The following is a 21,677-nucleotide window of genomic DNA, read 5'->3' as shown; positions in this document are numbered from 1 at the left end:
TGTTTTTGTGTTTGTTTTTGTTTTTCCGAGACAGGGCTTCTCTGTGTAGTTTTGGTGCCTGTTCTGGATCTCGCTCTGTAGCCCAGGCTGGCCTCGAACTCACAGAGATCTGCCTGGCTCTGCCTCCTGAGTGCTGGCATTAAAGGTGTACGCCACCACCACCGGCCTACTTGATAGTTTTTTAAGACCGTGACTTACTCTGAGACACAAAATGTACCCCAGACTCGCCGTCCAGCCTCAGCCTCCTCCAATGATAAGATAAAAGACTCAGTCATAAAGCACAGCCTCGACGCCTCTATTGAGAGTCTGGAAGTATTGCTCAGTGGTAAAGTATTTGCCTAGAATCCCCCAGTCAGGGACTAAGGGCGTGGTTCGGTGGTACAACACCTGCCTAGAATCCCCCGGTTGAGGGGTTGGGGGTGTGGCTCAGAAGTAGATTACCCGCCTTAAATCCACATGTGGTTTGGTGTGAGCACCCACCTAGTGAATTTGGGGCTCTGGGATTCCATCCTCAGCACTGCAAAACCTAGACTAGACTATTAACTGTGTTTTTTAATGGGGCAGAGATTGCTGCTGGAAGTAGAGCACTTGCCTAGCATGTGCAGATCTCTGGAATCCATCCTCAGCATTGGTGAGGAGGAGGAGGAGGAGGAGGAGGAGGAGGGATGGTGATGTAACTCAGAAGAGTGCTTGCCAAGAGGCAGAAAGCCCTTAGTTCCAGTCCCTCCACTGAGTGAGCCAGGCATAATGGCACACTCCCCGTACCCCGGCACTTAGGTAGGAGGATCAAGAGTTCAAGGTAATCTTTGGCTAGCCAGTTCAGGCCAGCCTGGTCTACATGAGACTGTCTCAAAATAATAGTGGTAGCTGGCGCTAAGAGAGATGTACAGCCGTTAAGAGCACATGCTGTTCCCAGAACCTGTTAGGCGCTCACAACCCTTTGTAACTCCAGCTCCAAGGGATCCTGTAACTTCTTCTGACCTCTATGGGCACAGCATCCCCAAACATACACCCAACTAAAACTAAAATACTAAAGATAGTAGTAATTATTCGGCTGGAATCTCCAGCTTGGCCCCATTCCAAACATTGCCCTCTCAGAAAGATTGCCAGACTGCCAGAAATCCAGGCTCCTTCCCCAAAGCTGTAAGCTGCTCAGGACCACGCCTACAGGGTATTTAAGCCCCCTCCTCTAGCCCAGTCATGTGATTTCTCCTGCTCCTGTCCCCAGCCTCACCTGTGAGGGCTAGAAAGGTCACCTGGGAGTGCTTTGCCCAATGAACCTAGTCTTTTTAATTCGGCTTGATCTAGATTACTGCGTTGGGGGAGAAACCTAATATTGGGGTCAAAATACCTTACATGTTGGTGCCAAAGTAACAGTAATAATTAATGAGAAAAATGTCAAATTTATTGTTTTTAATAGGTGTTTGAAGGGTCCAATGATAAGAATTAAGTATGTGTGGGACTGTTTCTATCCTCTGCTGGAAGAGTTGGGAGGGACAGGGTTGCTCAGGTTGAGTGGATACAGGACCTGGAAAGGTGGAAGGTAATACGCATACCCCTAGGTGGTGGGGAGGGGCCTATATTCCCTTCTAGAAATGTTCCAGGGATGTGCAGGTGTGAAGAAACTTCTCAAGCAGTCCAAACTGTCTTTTAAGACCAGCAGAACCCCTCAGATTCCTGTGTCTAGCAGGATGGGCCAACGGGCAGACCGCGCCCGGGCAGCCTATAGCTGTACGGGTGTGAGGTGTCCAGGCCCACTGGGTGGGGGCAGTACCATGGGCAGTGAGTTACTGCCCCTCTCATGCCAGCACGTGTCCAGGATGGGGTACAGCTTGCCCTGGAAGTCAGCCTGGAAGGTGTAGAGTATCCGCAGGTCATCGGGGCGGTCGGCGTCGAAGAAAGTGAGTTCCCCGTGCTCATAGTGTAAGTAGACGCCTATGCGATGGGGATGGCCGGCCACAGGCAGCGGCAGCCTTGGGCAGCCAAAAGCCTCATACACGCGGCCCTCTTTCAGGCCTATCAGCCATACGCCATGCTCTGGGGACTTGCTCAGCTTGCCCTTGCGGCTGGCTGTGCCCTTGATGACTCCCAGGCGCCAGTCGCTCTTGCTACCCACCACCACCTCCCAGTAGTGGCGACCCCACGAGAAGCCCTTGCTGGCCAGGACACAGGTGCTGTAGTCGAAGCGCTCAGGCTGGCTGGCCCGTCTCTGGGCGAGGAGGCCACACTGTACCACTGTGTTGCCTTTGGAGAGTTCCAGGAGAGGGTGGGCAGTAGCTGGATCCAGCTTGAGAGATTCTGGAGCTGGAAGAGAAAGAGACCCCGGGGGGTTGGTTCAGAGAAGCTGCAGACCCTGCCCAGGAGGGGATGGCCAGCCCGAGTCCTTGAGTAGGGGAACAGCTGTGCTGACTCTGTGTCCCCCCAGGACCTGGAAGGGGCGGGCACAGGGCTGTGTGGATGGAGTAGATAGACGAAGGGATGGATGGGATAGGTTGGGAAGTGGATGAGATGGGTGAGCGGATGGATGATGCCTGAAGCACATCAGACATGGCCAGCGTGGAAGAGTTCTGCTCCGGCAGAGGTGTGTGCGCCGGTCTGGCTTCCGCAAGTGCGTGTGCTTACACAGCCGTTCCCACACTCGCCTCGCCGCCCCATACAGGTGCCCTGTAAGTTCTCTGTGTGCCTCTTGGTGCCATCAATGAACTGAAAGGGTGACGATTTGAAGCCTCACCTGGCAGAACTTTCCGGAAGAGTCTCTTCCACACCGTCAGTTTGATGTCGGCCTGGTGGAGACCTGGCTTGAAGGATATCGGGCTGAACGCGCCTTCCAAAGGCCGGGCCTGCTGGACCTCTGCCCTGTGTGCATGAGTTTCAATGGTGGGGAGCTCCATGAAGGCTGTCTCCCACCCTCCTTCCCATGTGGGAGTCCACAGAGGCAAATTCACCACTCAGGCCTCACATTCATGATACCACCATGCCTCTCCTCACACCTCCTTCCTAGGAACGCGCCTGCTGCCTAGGATTGGGATTGTGGGGAGCCGAGGAAGCCCTGAGTGAATGCACCAAGTACAGATGAAGTCTTGAGTGACTATTATGGTTGACATGGGCATGGCCAGGTCGGGGACCTCGATGCCTCAGACCCATGGGATGGCAAAGCCTTCCTCTTGTCCCAGGACAAATGTTGCCAGTGTGTAAAAGTCCAAGTGTTCACCAAAGATTGGCCAGTGTGTGCAAAGCCTGCAGCTCCCCCCTCCTAGATGTTAATGGTTTGAGACTGCGGACCTACAGTAGACACCGCCTACCAACCGTGTGTAACCCCGACCACCACCCCCGTGCTGTGTCTAATAAACATGCCCAGGTTCCAGGTTGCTCCGTAGTGGATGCCATCACCTCAGAGTGCTTGTCCCCCCTGACACCAGCCTTCCTGTGTGTCTGTGGACTTGCTCTTTCTGCATCCCCTCGCTGCCCAGGCAGGTTTCCAGAACCAAGCCACTCTGGACACAGCGTGAGATGCTGCATGGCTGCTCTTACGGATGGTCTTGGAAGTGTCCTCCACAGGCTCATGCCGCGAAGCTGGTTCCCAGGTGGTAGTACTATCAGAAAGAGGTGGGGCCTGGCTGGTGCAAACGGGTCACTGTAGCAGGTCTTTGAAGGTCACCCCCACCTCTGGCTTCAGCCTTATCTCTCAGCTCCCTATCTGCCACCATGTGACCAAGTCCACGCTCCCACGCACCTTCCTGGCTGTGATGGACTGAAATAAACATTACCTCCCTTACGTCATTTGGTCTCAGCAAAACAAGGCTACTAATACAACAGTCGTTGGTTGACAGAGCGCTCACGCGCGAGTCTGAGGAACAGGAGTCTAACTTTCCTGGGAATTGTTAGAGATGCAGACCCTTGCTTATCAGAAACCAATCACCCTGGTGAAGTTGTATCATGTTTTAGCCAGCCCTCCAGGCAGGCGTTGCTGACAGGCACTGCCTCCAAAGACCCTCTACATCAAGTGACTTGATTGCTCACTGTAGCTGGGGAGGATTCTGCTTCCAGCTGAGCTTGGCAAATTGTCCGTCTGTTCATTTCCATAAGTGCCTTCTAGGCACATGGCCCCAAGGAATAAAGGAAACCACAGACAACAAGGAGGGCAGGCTGGGAGATAGCTCAACAGGTAGATTGCTTGCCTAGCAAGAATGAAGACCTGCCTGAGTTCAGTTCCCAGAATCCACCTGAAAGAGCCCGGCACGGTGCCTAGAGAGATGGCTCACTGGTTAAAACACTTGTCGCTCTTGCAAAAGACCTGGGTTCGGTCCCCAGCACCCACATGGCAGATGACAACTGTCTGCAACTCTAGTTCCAAGGGATCCAACTCCCTCTTCTGACCTCTTCAGGCACCAAACACACAATGGGCGCACAGACAGACATGCAGACAAAACACTCATCACATAAAATAAAAGAATCAATCTGAAAAAGCCAAGCATGGTGGTAAATGCTGGGAAGGCGAAGACAGACAAATCCCTGAGACTCTCTGGCTGGCCAGCCTGGCCTACTTGGTGAGCCCCAGGCCAGTGAGAGACCCTGTCTCAAAAGACAAAATCAAAAACAAAAAAACAAGGTAGATGGTATCTGAAAACAACAGCCAGGGCTGTCCTCTGGCCTCCACACCTATAAATGTGCATGAACAATACACACATAAAGAAAACTAGGAGAGGCTGGAGAGATGTCTCAGTTAAGAGCACTGGCTACTCTGAGAGGACCCAGGTTCGATTCCTAGCACCTACATGGCAGCTTACAGCTGTGTAACTCCAGTTCTGGGGAAGCCAATGCTCTCTTACGGCATTTGTGGACACTTCACACAGACGTACATACATGCAGAACACCCATACACATAAAACAAGAATTTAAAAAGAGAGAAAACAAGGAGCTCTACGCCCGCAGGGTCTGAGGAAGGTTCAGAAACTGTTGAGTTTTCCAGCACTAACATGAACTCACTCCCTTCCCAGGGTCCAAAGAGCACACCTCAAGGGCACTCATTCTGGCTTTGCCTGCCTGGTACATCTCCCTCTCCACTTCCTCACACATAACAGTTGACTCCACAGCAACACTGAACTTTATTGCACTCTGTGGTCTGCATACCACCTTACCCGCATTTCTCGAGATGGCTCCCACTCTGCCTGCCTGCACACCACAGCCTTCTCAGCTGTCACCCCTATATGCCTCTGCCGGTCCCTGGCCATCACCTCCTCCACTATAGCTTGAGGCAGTATCTGTTGCCATAGTTACCACAGGGATGCACCAGTTTTTCCTCTACATGACTAGTCTGTGAGAACCCTGATGCCAGGCACTTGACTTCCGTTCTTTTCCTTGGGCAGAGCCACACGTTGGGAGCAGCTTAGAGTTAGACCTCATGGAGGGACCATGGGGATGTGACGCCTGTGCCAGCAGACACTGGACACTGGCTGACCTCTGTCCCAGCAGCTTCTGTTGGGGTTGTTACCTGGAGGCTATGGTGTGGAACTTCTGGAAGAAAGAGAAGGATGGGATTACTGCTGTGTCGAAACTGCATCGTTAAGGAGAGGGCTGGGGACCACACTCTTGGCCACTCACCCGGATGAACTCATGGTGACTCTCATTACCGAACTGCTCCAGCACCTGCTCAGCCTGGGTCAGTCGCTCCTGAGTACCCTGGGCTTGCTCCAGCTGCATGTCCAGGGAGGCCACCAGGCCACGTGTGTGACCCTCTACCCCCTCCAGGCAGCGGGCTTTCTCTTCATCCACCAGGTGATGCAGCTCCTGGAACTCTCTGCGGATCACCCAGCTGAAGACATCGGACTCATTCTAAGACAAGGAGGGCCAGTCACAGTGCAGTCACAGCTCACCTGCTGGGCTGGGTGTGGTCTCAGCATCCCCAGGACCTTGTTTTTCTGGTCCATCCTGAAGGGGGCTCAGCCTACATGCCCAATGGGTTGATGATAGCTGTGAGTTCATGTTGTGACGGGGGAGCCCTAGAAATGACCCGCTCCTATTTTATGTATCTATGTATGTATATATATATATATATATATATATATATATATATATATATATATATATATATATACTTTTTGCAGTACTGGGGATTGAACCTAGGGCTTCATGCATGCTAGGCAAATACCTTACCCTACTCCTAACCCTGACCCCAACCCTGATCCTCACCCCATAGCCCTAAAATGGCCAGTGTGCAGCTATGGTTGCCGATTCAACGGAGTCTTTGTGATTTTGCTGAGTCTCAATTTGGAGCTTTACTGAATTATGTTTGGCTATTTTTACTGAGTCATGGTTTGATTTTGTTTTTAGCGGAGTCATGGCTTGATTTTTTTTTATCAAGTCATGGTGTGCTTTTTGTTGAGTCATGGTTTGCCTTGGCTGAGATATGTTTGGCCTTATTTATTTTTTTAGGTTTTTCAAGACAGGTTTTCCCTGTGTAGCCCTGGATGTCCTAGAACTGGCTCTGTAGACCAAGCTGCCTCTGCCTCCCGAGTGCGGGGATTAAAGGTGTGTGCCACTGTGCCTAGTTTATTTTTTTTCTTTGTGCTTAGTCATGGTTTGCTGTTTTACTGAGTACCAGTTGGACTTGCGCTGAGCCAACACTGGATCATCAGTGCACATTTTGCTGTGTCAGAAATAGGCACTGAGGGTGGGCGTGGTGGCGTGCACCTTTAATCCCAGCACTCGGGAGGCAGGGTCAGGTGGATCTCTGTGAGTTCAAGGCCAGCCTGGGCTACAGAGTAAGTTCCAGGACAGCCAGGGCTACATAGAGAGACCGTATCTCAAGAAGAAAAAAAAGAAATGGGCATTGGCATTGGTTTCTAGGTGTCTCTCTCTTTTAATTTATTTATTGGAGCTGAAGAGTCTCTCTCTTTTAATTTATTTATTGGAGCTGAAGAGATAGATCACCAATTAAGAGCACCTGTTGCTCTTGCCAAGGACCTGGGTTCAATTCCTAGCACCTACAGGCAGCTCACAACTGTCTGCAATTCTAGTCCCAGGGGATTTGATGTCCTCTTCTGGCCTCCATGGTCATGAGAAACACAGATGGTGTACATACATGCATGCAGGCAAGACACTCATACATATCACAATAATCTATTTTTTAGATCTATTTTGTTATTTTATGAGTGTTTTGCCTGTATTCCTGCATATATACCACGTGTGTTTCTACTAGTGCTCATGCAGGCCAGAAAGAGGGTGTCAGATCCCCGAGGACTGGAGTTACTGGTGATTGCGAGGTGCTGTGTTGGTTATAGGAATTGAACTTGAGTCCTCCACAAGGGCAGGAGGCATTCTGAACATTGAGCCATTTCCCCAGCCTCTGTTTATGCTTTTAAAATACTGGTTGCAGCCAGGTGGTGGTGGTGCACGCCTTTAATCCCAGCACTCAGGAGGCAGAGGCAGGCAGATCTCTGTGAGTTCGAGGCTCACCTGGCCTACAAAGTGAGTTCCAGGAAAGGTGAAAAGCTACACAGAGAAACCCTATCTTGAAAAACGAATAATAATAATAATAATGTTTACATAGCATCCATTTGGTTTATGAATGAGACTGGCCCCCATAGGCTCGTATATTTGAATGCTTAGTCACCAGTTAGTGGAACTGTTTGGGAAGGAGTAGGGGGTGTGGCTTTGTTGGGAAGGTGTCACTGAGTCTTCAAAAGCCCAGGCCAGACCCAGTGTCTGTCTGTCTGTCTGTCTCTGTCTGTCTGTCTCTGCACTGCCGCCCCCTCTGCCACCTGTGAATCAGGATGGAAAGCTCTCATCTACTGCTCCAGTCCCATGCCTGTCTGCTTCCCGCCATGATGATCATGTACTAACCCTCTGAAACTGTAAGCAAGCCCCAATTAAATGGTTTCTTTTTATAACAGTTGCCTTGGTCATGATGTCTCTTCACAGCAATAACAGTAACTAAGACAAGATCATATAAATTAAAGCTGTCAAGTAGGCCAAATTCATTTTAGTTCACAGTGTAACTGAAACTCTAAAACAGAAGATAAAATGTGTATGTGATTAAACATTCTTAGAATGTTGTTTGCTCGGTCACTGTCTGGTTCCACAAAATGATTCAAGAAGTCCCTATTGCTTGCAGGAAATAAACTGCCCCTCAGGACATGGTGACTTCTGCTCCAATCTGCAACCTCACCGGAATGGAGAAATAGCCTCACTTGGGGGCTGATCTTGCTAGACTGTACTGTTCCTGGAATTCAAGAATTAAGACAATCACGTGTCCCTGTGCTTTCAGATCAAGCAATTAATATCTTACGTGCAGAAGTAAGCAAAGAAAAGTGAGACTAACAAAAGCATAGACACAAAGTGAGAACAAATATTAAGACTTTACCCTGCTTTGGCTATGTAGGAACTCAAAATGAACAGTAAACACTTTTAAACAAAATTAGCTCATAAATTCTTGTTATAATAAGATTTGTTTATTTATTATTGTATAGGATTCTTTTAGCTATCCTGGGTCTTTTGTTTTTCCATATGAAGTTGAGTATTTTTCTTTCCAAGTCTGTGAAGAATTGTGTTGGGATTTTGATGGGGATTGCATTGAATCTGTAGATTGCTTTTGGTAAGATTGCCATTTTTACTATGTTAATCCTGCCTATCCATGAGCATGGGAGATCCTTCCATTTTCTGATATCTTCTTCAATTTCTTTCTTTAGAGATTTAAAGTTCTTATCAAAAAGGTCCTTCACTTGTTTAGTTAGTGTTATCCCAAGGTATTTTATATAATTTGTGGCTATTATAAAGGGTGATGTTTCTCTGACTTCTTTCTCAGCCCTCTTATCATTTGTGTATAGGAGGGCTACTGATTTTTTTGAGTTGATCTTGTATCCTGCCACTTTACTGAAGGAGTTTAGCAGCTGTAGGAGTTCCCTGGTAGAGTTTTGGGGGTCACTTATGTATACTATCATATCATCTGCAAATAGTGAAAGTTTGACTTCTTCCTTGCCAATTTGTATCCCTTTGATCTCCTTTTGTTGTCTTATTGCTCTAGCTAGAACTTCTAGCACTATATTGAATAAATATGGGGAGAGTGGACAGCCTTGTCTTGTTTGTTTATTTATTATTTAACTAGTATTTGTCAAATTTGTTAATTTAGATGTTATTTTATTTAATTTTTTTTTTAGTTTTATGTATTTATTATGTATACAGTATTCTGCCTGCATGTACACCTGCCGCCAGAAGAGGGCACCAGATCTCATTACAGATGGTTGTGAGCCCCCATGTGGTTGCTAAGAATTAAACTCAGGACCTCTGGAAGATCAACCATTTCTCCAGCCCTGTTATTTTATTTTTTAATTTTCTTTTTCTTTTTTTTTTCTTTGTCTTTTCTTTTTGAGACAGGATCTCTACATAGACTTGACTGTTCTAGAACTCATATAGACCAGGCTGTCCTCGAACTTATAGAGAACCACCTGCCTCTTCCTCCTGAGTGCTGGGATTAAAGGCATGTGTCACCCCTCATGACTAGATGTTACTTTTTAAAACTATCTCCAGGAGCCGGGCGGTGGTGGCGCACGCCTTTAATCCCAGCACTCGGGAGGCAGAGGCAGGCGGATCTCTGTGAGTTCGAGGCCAGCCTGGGCTACCAGTGAGTTCCAGGAAAGGCGCAAAGCTACACAGAGAAACCCTGTCTCGAAAAACCAAAAAAAAAAAAAAAAAAAACAAACAAACAAACAAACAAACAAAAAAACAAAAATAAAACTATCTCCAGGACTGTTTTGTTTGCATTTGTAGATGTTACACATTTAAGACACAGTACACATGTTCTCTGTGTTTAAGCTACAGTTTCCTAAGTTTCCATTCAAATATAAACTTGTTTTATTAGTAAAAATAGTAGGGGTTTACAAAAATGTGCTTAGAGAACAAAGGTTTAATGTTTTATCAGATAATTGTTCATGGTTTCCACTGAGCTCATCAGACTTCTAGTTAGGAAACTGAGTCCTAACAGAGTTAAAGTTTATGTAGAAACATGTCTTTGTCAAACTTTATCTAAGTGAATCAACAGCTAAGTTTGAAAGCACTGTTTGTTCTTAAATACTGGTGTAAGTGACCTTCTGAGTGTTCAATCACCATACTGGACGGCCAAAGCCAATAATACCACAGGGCTAAGACAACAGCCGATACTTTGGCCCGTGTCCCCAGGTCAGCTACATTCCAGAAAAGTACAGGCTGCTTCTCAAAGGGTCCTGAAGCTTGGGCAAGTCACACATCCTCATTCTCTCGACCAGAGAGAGCAATGGAGATCCAGGGTTTGCACTCTCAAGAATGTGCATTCTGAAAGTAAGGGGTAACCCGGAGTGAACTGTCGCCAACCCTTCTGAGGGAGGCCACCTGGTCAGCAAGACCCTGAATCCACCCCACAGCATGACTGGTAGAGGACAGATTAAAGGAGCCAGACTTTAATCTGGGCTCCTCCCCAGACGCTAAAAGTGAGCTTCAGTTGACTTTGAGATTAAAATTAAAGTGGATAAATATTTGGTACATGGTCTTAAACACTCAATTAAAAAATAGGACAGGCAAAGAGTAAAATGATTTGTAACAACACAAAAGAGAAGGAGCTAGGGTGAGGTGTGGCGGCGCATGCCTTTGGTCCCAGCAGTCTGATCTCTCTAAGTTCCAGGCCAGCCTGGGCTACACAGAGAGCACAGTGAGACCCAGTGTCAAAAACTAAAAAGGAATGGGGGGGGGGTTAGACTGCAGAAAGGGACAGGTGTTACACGCTTGCCCACCAAACCCTGAGTGTGAGCTACAAACACAAGTACGACAATGGCAGCCCCCCAGCTATAAGCAGAGTAAAGGACCCTCATGCTCTTCCAAGCTTAAAAAACCTCCATCAGCCGGATGGTGGTGGCACATGCCTTTAATTCCAGCATTTGGGAGGCAGAGACCAGTCTGGCCTACATAAATAGACCCAGAACAGCCAGGGCCGCACAGAGAAACCCTGTCTAAAAAAAAAAAAAAAAAAAAAAAAAGACCAAACCTCCATCATCTTCCTCCTAAGGCTCAGAGCTGAGTGAGGGCATGTGTGACATTCCTGTCCCTTCTCTGCCACTTCTAGCCCCCAACGCCGGCAGCTTCCTGTCCAGGCTTTCGTTCCTCAGTACCCCATGATGGCTACCAAGGGCAAGCAGACACAGGTGGCCCCGAAGTATGGAGGAGAGCTGGGCCCAAGCTTGGGGACCTTATCTCGGGGATTCCAGTCCTGCCTTATCACTGAACAAAAGCCAACTTGGAACCAGTTCTGACACCTGGGTCCAATTCCCTTATAAGGAATGGGGCCTCCCCCCAGCCACCAGGGTATCTTTGAACTTGGCTTTGTACAGAAGGCACCCTTTTCTGTAAAGGGCAAATTAGAAAAGGGCTTGGGAGAGGGGGTGGGGAGGGGGTGGTTCAGTGCTTAGAACCCTGTGCTCACCTCGATTGTACAGGGCTCCGGGTTGATTTGCAGCACGACAAAAATAAAATCAAATTTTCTGAGCTTTTGGCTCAGAAAATTTGAGTCAGGGACAGAGCTTAGTAGTACCTAGAATCCCCCAGTGAGGGGCTGGGGTGTGACTCAGTGGTAGAGCACCTGCCTAGAATCCCCCAGTGAGGGGCTGGGGTGTGGATCAGTGGTAGAGCACATCCTAGAATCCCCCAGTGAGGGGCTGGGGTGTGGCTCGGTGGTAGAGCACCTGCCTAGAATCCCCCAGGATGTGGTTCAGGTAGGGCACCTGCCTAGCACACATGAAGTGCTCGGTCCCATCCAGCACTGGCGGGACACACCTATGATCTTAGCACTCAAGAAGAGGAGGTAGACAGATGAGAAGTTCAAGGTAATTCTCAGCTGCGTCAAGAGTTTAAGATCATCCTGGCTACCCAAGATCCTGTCAGAAAGAGGCAATGGCGGTTGCCGGGGAGAAGGGAGTGGGAAACCGGGTTCTGCAGGAAATGGGGTGGACGGATCTAGGGCCCCAGGCAGAGGGAAGGGACTCACAATAATCCGGGTCCTGTTGTTCACCAGTTTGCCAATGTGTTCCTCCACTTTCCTCTGCTCCTCCTTCAGCTCAGATATGCGGCCTGCGAGTTCTTCCTGCAGGTGACATGCCGTGGTCCTGTGAGGAGCCGGCCGATCGCTCTTCCCTCTCCTCAGGAAGCACAGAACCTTTCCCTTGGGGGGTTCCCAGTGACCGTGACGTGGAGCCAGGGTAGGAACCAGGGTAGGAACCAGGGCTTCCCAGGTCCCCTCCACACACAGGTGAAGAGTGTTTAAGGAAGATGGAGGTAATGGTGCACACCTGTCTCCCCAGGCCTCGGGAGGCTGAGGCAGGAGTTCAAGGCCAGCCTACATTACATGTAACCAGACTATGTCAGGGAGGGAAAGAGAAAGGGAACAGGGTGGAGGCGGGGTGGGGTGGGGGGAACAGAAGGGGAGGGAGGCCGAGCAGAGGGAAGAAAGCAAAGGGGGAAAGCGGAAGGGCAAAGAAAGAAGACAAGGGGCTGGTGAAACTGCTCAGGGGTTTGACTCGCAGCCCCCACGGGGCAGCTCACAACCATCTCTAACTCCAGCCCCAGGGGATCCGGCACCCTTTTCTGACCTCCTTGGGTACCAGGCATGCACACGACACACACACATCTGTGCAGGCAAAATACCCCTGCACATGAAATAATAAAACAAATCTAAGCATTATTTAAAAAAAGAAAGAAGCAAGCAAGCCCAGGTATCCAGGGCAGCCGATGCCCTGTCCTTGTCCTGGAGGAGCAGGCCCCTGAGCATCCCCAGCAGTCTCAGGAGGGAACACGACAGTCACCTCCTGAGGCAGAGAGAGCCGAGACCAGGCCAGTGAACTGGGCGGCAGGAAGAGGAAGATAAGACGTCAAGCCACACACTTGCATCCCCAGCTCTCAGGAGACTGAGGCAGGAAGATAGTTCCAGGCCAGCCTGTGCTCCATGGTGAGTTCCAGGCCAGTGGGATAATGTATTGAGAACTCAAAAAAAAAAAAAAAAATCAATCAAAATGTCTTTTTTTTTTTTTTTTAATTGTGGCCGGATGGCAGTGGTACATGCCTTTAATCCCAGCACTTGGGAGGCAGAGGTAGGTGGATCTCTGTGAGTTCAAGGCCAGCCTGGTCTACAGAGCGAGATCCAGGACAGGCACCAAAACTACACAGAGAAACCCTGTCTTGAAAAAAAACAAACAAAAAAATTGTGTGTGTGTGCATGCCAAGACACATGTGTAAAGGTCAGAAGAAGACATCTTTCAGGAGTCAGTTCTCTCCTTCTACCATAGGCGGGGATTGAACTCGGCTCTTTAGGATTGCACAGCAGATGCTTCTATGTGCTGAGCTGTCTCGCTCGCTGACCCGGCTGTCAACCCAGATCCACCTGCTCCCCGAGTGCTGTTTGTGGATGTTGTTGTTGGCTTTCGTTGTTTGTTTTTGAGACAGGCCAAAGGTCCACCTCAGCTGTCGTTCCTCACATACTCTCCAACTTGTCTTTTGAGACAGGGCCTGTCACTGCCCTGGGGCTCCCCTAATTCAGCTAAGCAGGATGGCTGGCCTGGAAGCCCCAAGGATCTGCCTGTCTCTGCCTCCTCAGTGCTGGGGTTGCCAGCACATACTACTACACCCCGACTTTTTATGTGGGCCTAGGGACTCTAACGCCATTCCTCACGCTCACACAGAGAGCACCGTACTGACTGAGTCGTCTCCACAGCCCTCACACCACGCCTCTTTTTTTAAAAAAGGGTTTTAAAACAGATTTATTGTATGTTTAAGTATATGAGTATATGTGTGTGTGTAACTGGTTGGGGGTATGTGCTAAGCGTTGGTGTCCAAGCGTCGGAGGCCTGAGGCATGGGACTCCCCTGCAGCTGGAGTTACAGGTGGTTGTGAGCCACCTGACATGGATGCTGGGAACAAACCATGGGTCCTCCGCAAGAGCAGCATGTGCTCATCAAGTGGCAGAGCCAGCTCTCCAGCCCTCTCCCCCTATCCTAAGCCCCGATGCTCCTGGGCTCCTCCATGTCTTCCTTCTCTCTCTGCCTGGTCCCTAGCGATGGTGTCACCCAGGTGTGGACACCATCTCTCTCATGACAGCCCACCTGTCGCGATGCTGGGTCCTCCCATGCTCCTTCCTCCCACCTTCAGGCCTCAGGGGTCTTCCTCATCTTCCTTCCAAGCATCCCGGCACATCCAGACTTCTTACCGGTTTCTACCTGTTAGTTCCTGGTCCCTGCAGACCCTGCTGCGGCCTTCAGCCTCACTCTGGTCCACTCTCCAGCCTAGGAGAGCTGACCCATCACCACCAGGCTTCAAACCTCCAGAGGCCACCATCTGTCCAAGGCTTCTAAATAAACTCCAGGTCCCTTCCTGGCTCGTACAGGTTTCCACAGTTTGGGTCCTGCTTACTTCACTGCCCCATCTGGCTCCGACCTCTCCTTCCCTCCCTCTGTCCCTCCCTCCCTCCTTCCCTCCCTCTATTCTTTCATTTTTTCCTTTATTTTGTGTTTGTTTGTTTGTTAGAGACAAGGTCTCACTATATAGCCCTGACTGGCCTGGAACTTAATATGTAGACCAGGCTGGCCCTGAACTCACTGTATAGACCAGGCTGGCCCTGGACTCACTAAGATCTGCAGGCCTCTGCCTCCCATGTGCCACCATGCCTGGCCCTTCTTTCCTTCCTTCTTAACTCCCCACCTCTTCCCCTTCCTCCCTCCCTCCCTCCTTCCCCCTCCCCCTCTCCTCTTTCTTTCTCTTTTAAAAGGGGGTTTCATGTAACTCCGGTTGGCCTCAAACTTGACATATAACCAAGGCTGACTTTGAACTTCTGATCCTCCTGCCTCCACATTTCTAGTGCTGGAACTATAGGTATTTATCACCAGGCATGACTCTTCAGCTCACTTACCCTCGTGAATCTTGGGATGGCGTGTGTGTGTGTGTGTGTGTGTGTGTGTGTGTGTGTGTGTGTGTACACGATATGCACACACATATGTGGGTGTGCATGCCATTTTCACACCTGTGGAGCCCAGAGGAGGAGGTCAGATGTCCAGCTCTGTCACTCCCTGCCCTGTTCCCTGGAGACAGGGTCTCTCTGTGATGCTGAAGGTAGGCTGGCAGCCAGCAAGCCCAGCCATCCTCCTGTCTCTGTCTTCCCACACTTCCGGTGTCGCTGGCAGACATGGCCACGCCTGGCTTTTCACACAGGTGCTGGAGATTCCAATTCAGGTCCTCGTGCAGCAAGTGCCCTGGCCATCATACCATCTGCCCATGGCGGAAGGACTTCCCACATGCCTCCTGCTCTTCTGCGGGTGCTGCTTCCTCCTCCTCTCCCTCCTCCTCTCCTCCTCTCCCTCCTCTCCTCCTCCTCTCCCTCCTCCTCTCCCTCCTCTCCTCCTCCTCTCCTCCTCCTCTCCTCCTCTCCCTCCTCTCCTCCTCCTCTCCCTCCTCTCCTCCTCCTCTCCTCCTCCTCTCCCTCCTCTCCTCCTCCTCTCCTCCTCCTCTCCCTCCTCTCCTCCTCCTCTCCCTCCTCTCCTCCTCCTCTCCCTCCTCCTCTCCTCCTCTCCCTCCTCTCCCTCCTCCTCTCCTCCTCCTCTTTTCTCCCTTATTTCCTTGGGATTCAGATCTCAGATGGGAAGTCCACTTCCATCTAACACACAGAACTTCTCCAATCCCAAGTGACGCATCTTCACTTGGTGATGCACCTGGGGAGGCTTTTGCCTACAGTAGTAGGCTAGCAGTACAGCACAGTGCCTGCACATATTAGACACCCAGTGCGTACATGCAAGCCAAAGGCACAGGCACTGCCCAGCCCAGGTGTTATACTGTCTTTCTAGGTTGAAGAAAGAAATAAAGGCACCAAAAGGAACAAGAAAACTAACCTCTTTCAGTCCCACTTACAAACTTTATGTATATTTTCTTCTTTCTTTCTTGTGCTGGGGAAATCTAGGGCCTTGCACCTGCTAGGCAAGCTTTCTGACTCTAAGCCACACCCCAGCCCCTCACTGGGGGATTCTAGGCAGGGGCTCTACCACTGAGCCACACCCCAGCCCCTCACTGGGGGATTCTAGGCAGGGGCTCTACCACTGAGCCACACCCCAGCCCCTCACTGGGGGATTCTAGGCAAGCACTCTATCATTGAGGCACATCTCCAGCCTTATACATAGGACTCTCTTTTTTCCCCCCAAAGATTTATTTTATTATGCATACAGTGTTCTGCCTGCATGTCAGAAGAGGGCGCCAGATCTCATTACAGATGGTTGTGAGCCACCATGTGGTTGCTGGGAATTGAACTCTGGACCTCTGGAAGAACAACCAGTGTTCTTAACCTTTGAGCCATCACTCCAGCCCACATATGACTCTTAAGCCTTATATATATATTACATTTGAAAAAAAAATTAAAATAGTAAATGTTGATCTGTTCACCTGAGATCCATAGACTGAGGAATTCAATTTAACATATATATTTCAAACATTTGCTACTTGTCAGCTCTAGCTGTAGAGAGTGGTTCTCAACCTTCCTAATGCTGTGGCCCTTTAATACAGTCCCTCATGTTGTGGCGATTCCCCCAACCATGAAATTATTTTTTTTGTTAATTCACAACTCTAATTTTGCTGCTGTTCGGAATTGTAATGTAAATATATGATATGCAGGCCATCTGTGAGAGGGCTGGTTCACCCTAAGGGGTCACGACCCACGGGTTGAGAACCACAATCGTGGCCACTGACCCACAGCAGGGAACAAAGGTCCTGCCCTCCTGCTTGTGAACAGATAGACTGAGGAGCTCTCAAGAAGCCAGGCCAACGTTACGGCTCAGCAATGAAGCCCTGTGACCTGAGTTTGATCCTGGGACCTATGTGGCGGAAGAAGAGAATGGGTTCCTGGGAGTTGTCCTCTGACCTCCATACATACGCACACATGTGTCCACTCAGAAAGGAATAGAAACCATAAAAAGAAAAGAAAAAAAAAAACATGGTGGTGCATGCCTAAAATCTCAGCTCTGTGAAGAATGAGACAAGATTTAGAGGTCAAGACCAATCTGGCCTGCATAGTGAGTTCAAGGCCAGCCTGGGCTACCATAGTAAAACCTTGTCTCAGATAAACCACTAGAAAAAAAAACATCTCACCGAACTAAAGGAAACCTGGTGATGTGGCTCCGTGGTAGAGCGCTGCTTAAGCTCTAGACTGAGCCTTCTGTCTGTACAGCAAGCCAGAGATGCAAAGAAGAAGAGGAAGAAAAAGAAAAGGAAATGTCTGGCGAGAGGATCCACGTCATTCCCCCAGTACCTGGTATAAGCAACTGTTCAAAACCAATGAATGGGACCCCCACTTGGAAGGAGGGAACTAACTTCCACAAGTTGCCCTCTGACTCTCGAATGCATGCCGTGGTGCACGAGTGCACACAGTCAATAAACAAATAAACGTTAAAAACTAATGAACAGTAATGCATGCTTGTATATGCATGGCATATGCTCCCAAAATGGAGTTGGGGTGGGAAATGGAGCCCTGGTGCAGTAGGCCGCTTCCACCGAGTGGAGGCGCAAGAGAGCTCAGGAAAGCTGCCCCTTTGCTCCGCTCCTCCCGTTAGAGGCCCGCCCGCCCCTCGCACCTTCATGCGGCTGTAGACGGTGGAGACTGGTGTGACTCGGTGGTGTTGGTGGGAGCCCAGCAGGCCGCAGAGACCACAGATGAACTCCTGGTCTTTCTCGCAGAAGAGGCTGAGAGGGTTCCGGTGGTGGACGCAAACGGTGGGCTCTGCGTCCCCCGGGAGCCTCAGGGCATCGATCACCCGTGCCAAGGAGACATTAGGTGGGGAGTTGCTGTAGTCTACCCACTGACGACACACGGGACAGCGCAGCTCGGAGTCCAGGTGTTGGGACAAGGAGTCCAGGCAGTCTTTGCAGTAGGAGTGGCCGCACTGTAGCATCAGAGGCTCCTTGAAGACCTCCAGGCAAATGGGGCACTGTAGTTGGTCCTGTAGCTCCGGCACGGCCGCGCGCCAAGCCATGCACGCAGCAGCTGCAAGGCAGGTGGCATCGGTCGGTCTTCGGTCCTGCCACTCCCTCCCCTTGTCGTTTCTGCCCCCAACCCAAGGGATGCTGGAAGCTTAGGGAGAAGGATGCCGGTCCTGGATTCTGATCTTAACCTACTATGACCCTGAACCTCAGTTTCCCCATCCAGAAGAAAAAAAAAGGACTTTAATGGAAAAAAATGGTCACTATGGGTCTGGATATACAGCTCAACTGGGAGTGTAAGTCAGAGAGGTACAGCTACTTTCCTACCATCCATGAGGTCCTGGGTTCAGTCCCCAGCATCACAAATGTCAGGAGATATTAACACACACCCCCAACACACACACACACACTCCCCCAGCATTGGGGATTGAACCCAGGGCCCTACACACACTAGGCAGGTACTCTACTGATGAGGTATTGCCCCTCCCCCTTACTTTTTATTTTGAGTCCTAGAGGTTCCAGAGCCCCAGCTCTGGGATTCTATCTCAAGGAGTCTCTGTCTCTGTCTCTGTCTCCATCTCTCTGTCTCTGTCTCTGTCTCTCTGGTTTTTCAAGACAGGTTTTCTCTGTGTAGACCTGGCTGTACTAGAACTCACTCTTTAGACCACGCTGGGCTCGAACTCACAAAAATCCACCTGCCCCGGCCTCCAGAGTGCAGGGATTAAAGGTGTGCACCATCACTGCCTGGCCCACTCAGGCAATCTTAAAGCAAGATTGTTTTGTTTTGTTTTGTTTTGTTTTGTTCTTCAGAGACCAGACTCATGTAAGCGGTGATGGCCTTGAACTCTGTATGCAGCCATGGATGAGACTGAACTCCTGATCCTCCTCCTCCACCTGAGGCTGTAGTACTAGGAGTGCTGGAATTACAGGTATGCCCCCACGATAGCCAGGTTATAAAGGGCTGGGTATAGAACCCGGGGCCTCAAGCGTGTCTGGTAAGTCAGTACCTATCCACTAGCTACATCCCCAGCACCAAGGGCCAAGTCCCTTGTCCCCGAACAACGCTGTCCTCGGAGTCTGGGATGGAGAGGCTTTGGTGCTCATCTGCCCCTGCTCCCCGGTGGAAACAGAAATGAAGTCTCCGCTAGATCATGACAGCCACCCCATCCCCACCCCACTGTTGCATTACCTGGTCTCTTGTGGTCCACCAGGCCTCCCACTAGGTCTCAAACCAGGAGCTCTGTCTGCTCACTCAAGCCCTTTCTTCCTTCTTCCAGAATGGGACAGCTGACGCACAGACCTGGGCACCCAGCTGGACACAGAGTCCCACTGCCTGGTGTCCGCCCCTTCCCCTCTCCACTCCCTTTTTTTCCAACAACACCTGTGTCCCCAAGGTCATCCAGAATCAGGTGGAAAGTGGGTCATACCACGAGACTGAGGCGGCAGCCTCTGCTGGGTCCCTTATGATAACCCAGGGGGCAGATAGTGGCCGTGCCCGGGGTGGGGGAGGGGCGGGACAAGCATGCCCTCCATACTTACGAACTCCAAGCCAGAGCAGGTATGCGCTATGACAAGCAGCTTTCTGAATACCCCCAACCCAGAATTTTAAAGGTGTTTTATGTATTTATATATTCTCTTGTTTTGTAGGTTTGGATGAGATGTGGTGTGTGTGTGTGTGTGTGTGTGTGTGTGCAAAACACTGACAAAACACATTGCTTAATCTGATTTTTTTTCATTTGAGGTGTAACATAAACAGCTCTTAACCACACAGTGTGATGCAGTGATGTATATCTTACTTGTGTATGTTCACTCTCAAGGTCAAGGTGTAAACTGGACAGGGTGGTGAACACCTGTAATCCCAGGACTTGGGAAGTGCTGACAGAAGGCCAGAAGTTCAAGTTCATTCTCAGCTACACAACAAGTTCAAAGCCATCCTAGGCCTCCTGAGACTATCTCAAAAGCAAAACAAAACAAAAGATCAAGTTGTAGAGCATTTCCAGTGTGGGTCCCTCTTGTTGGATATTGTTTTAAGGTGTGTTGCATTTGTCTATGCTCTGGAACATTTTTTTTTAATGATGCAAAGCTGTGTTGCATTATTTTATGTTAGATTTGTTTAACTCTGTGAAGCTGTGTTACTGTGCCTGTCTAAAACACCTGATTGGTCTAATAAAGAGCTGAATGGCCAATAGCAAGGCAGGAGAAAGGATAGGCAGGGCTGGCAGGCAGAGAGAATAAATAGGAGAAATCTGGAAGAAGAAGAAGAAGAAGAAGAAGAAGAAGAAGAAGAAGAAGAAGAAGAAGAAGAAGAAGAAGAAGAAGAAGAAGGAAGAGCAAAAGAACAAGGAGAGGAGGACACTAGGGACCAGCCACTCAACCACACAGCAAGCCATGGAGAAAGAGTGAAAGTAAGATATATAGAAGTAAGAAAAGGAGGCTGGGCGGTGGTGGCACACGCCTTTAATTCCAGCACTCAGAAGGCAGAGCCAGGTGGATCTCTGTGAGTTTGAGGCCAGCCTGGGCTACCAAGTGAGTTCCAGGAAAGGCACAAAGCTACACAGAAAAACAAACAAACAAAAAAAAAAGTAAGAAAAGGAAGGAAAAAGCCCAGAGACAAAAGGTAGATGGGATAATTTAAGAAAAGCTGACTAGCAACAAGCCAAGCTAAAGGTCGGGCACTTATAATTAAGAATAAGCCTCCATGTGTGATCTATTTGGAAGCTAGGTGGCAGGCCCCCAAAAGATCACAGAATAAAACATCAACAAGTCTCTTGTCTCCTGCTAGTCCAGGCTCCCAGTCAAGACAGTTACTGTCCTGGCTTGTATCCCCTGGAAGGGGATGAAGTCCTGGACCACGTGAGGGTGGCAATGGCATGCTAGCTGCCCGTGTTTATTTACTTATTTTAACATCTATTGTGTGTGCTTGAAGGCACAGGCCACCTTATGCATGGGGAGGGTGGAGAATAACTTGCAATAGTCGGTTCCTTCCTTCTACCTGTGGGTCCTGGTTGGCAGGGTTGGTGGCAAGCACCTTACCCACTTGCCCATCTTGCCTGGCCTGGTTTGTTTCTTGCCTTGTTGGGAGACAGAACCAGGGTCTCGACCATGCTACAAAAGCACTCTACCACTGAATTACATCCCTAGCCCGGTCCGTGGTGCCTGTTTGTGAATTTGATGTGAAAACAGTCACAAGCGTTGTACTATTGACATCAGACTCCTTTCCATCAATGCCACTAAATGACGAACTTTTAAAATCTGACACCTTGGAGCCAGCTGTGGTGGTGCACACCTTGAATCCCAGCACTTGGGAGGCAGAGGCAGGCGGATCTCTGTGAGTTCGAGGCCAGCCTGGTCTACAGAGTGAGTTCCAGGACAGCCAGGACTACACAGAGAAACCCTGTCTCAGGCGGGGGAAAAAAGTGAAGTCTGGGGTTGAGAACATAGCTCAGCAGCACAGAGCCTGCCCAGACGCCTCAGTGAAGGGCTAGATGCATTTATCAGGGATGGGGACCTACTTAGGAATCCCCTGAAGGGAGGCTGGGGATGCTGTTCAGCCTCAGATCCTTTGTCTAATGTTGACCTACATCCGGTCCTCAGCATCACCCAAAAATAAGTTATCGCACATCTAACTGTTCAGCCCTGAGGTTGAAAAGCAGGCGTCGCTTTAAGTCACTGATTTTGTGGCGATGTGTTCTACCTGCGCTAGAACGCCAAAG

The 21,677-nt window shown here is 49.7% G+C and overlaps 1 protein-coding gene and 1 long non-coding RNA gene across 2 annotated transcripts; one reads left to right on the top strand and one right to left on the bottom strand.

Annotated features, from left to right (window-relative positions):
- Positions 1-1,665: 1,665 nt before the first annotated feature.
- Positions 1,666-18,020, bottom strand: Trim50 (tripartite motif containing 50). The gene is made up of 6 exons (XM_006971292.4): positions 17,619-18,020; positions 12,008-12,103; positions 5,602-5,832; positions 5,492-5,514; positions 2,732-2,856; positions 1,666-2,304 (listed from the first exon to the last, which is right to left on the bottom strand). Exons 1-6 carry the CDS (start codon positions 18,015-18,017, stop codon positions 1,724-1,726), a joined length of 1,455 nt encoding a protein of 484 aa, XP_006971354.1. The 5' UTR covers positions 18,018-18,020; the 3' UTR covers positions 1,666-1,723.
- Positions 1,819-3,368, top strand: LOC143270650 (uncharacterized). The gene is made up of 2 exons (XR_013047890.1): positions 1,819-1,923; positions 2,660-3,368. It is a non-coding gene; the product is annotated as an uncharacterized LOC143270650 (long non-coding RNA).
- Positions 18,021-21,677: the final 3,657 nt, after the last annotated feature.

This window comes from Peromyscus maniculatus, chromosome 23 (assembly GCF_049852395.1).
Source record: "Peromyscus maniculatus bairdii isolate BWxNUB_F1_BW_parent chromosome 23, HU_Pman_BW_mat_3.1, whole genome shotgun sequence".
Classification (NCBI taxonomy): Eukaryota; Metazoa; Chordata; class Mammalia; order Rodentia; family Cricetidae; genus Peromyscus; species Peromyscus maniculatus.
Note: the sequence above shows the minus strand (reverse complement) of the source record. Positions and strands in the feature narration are given on the sequence as shown.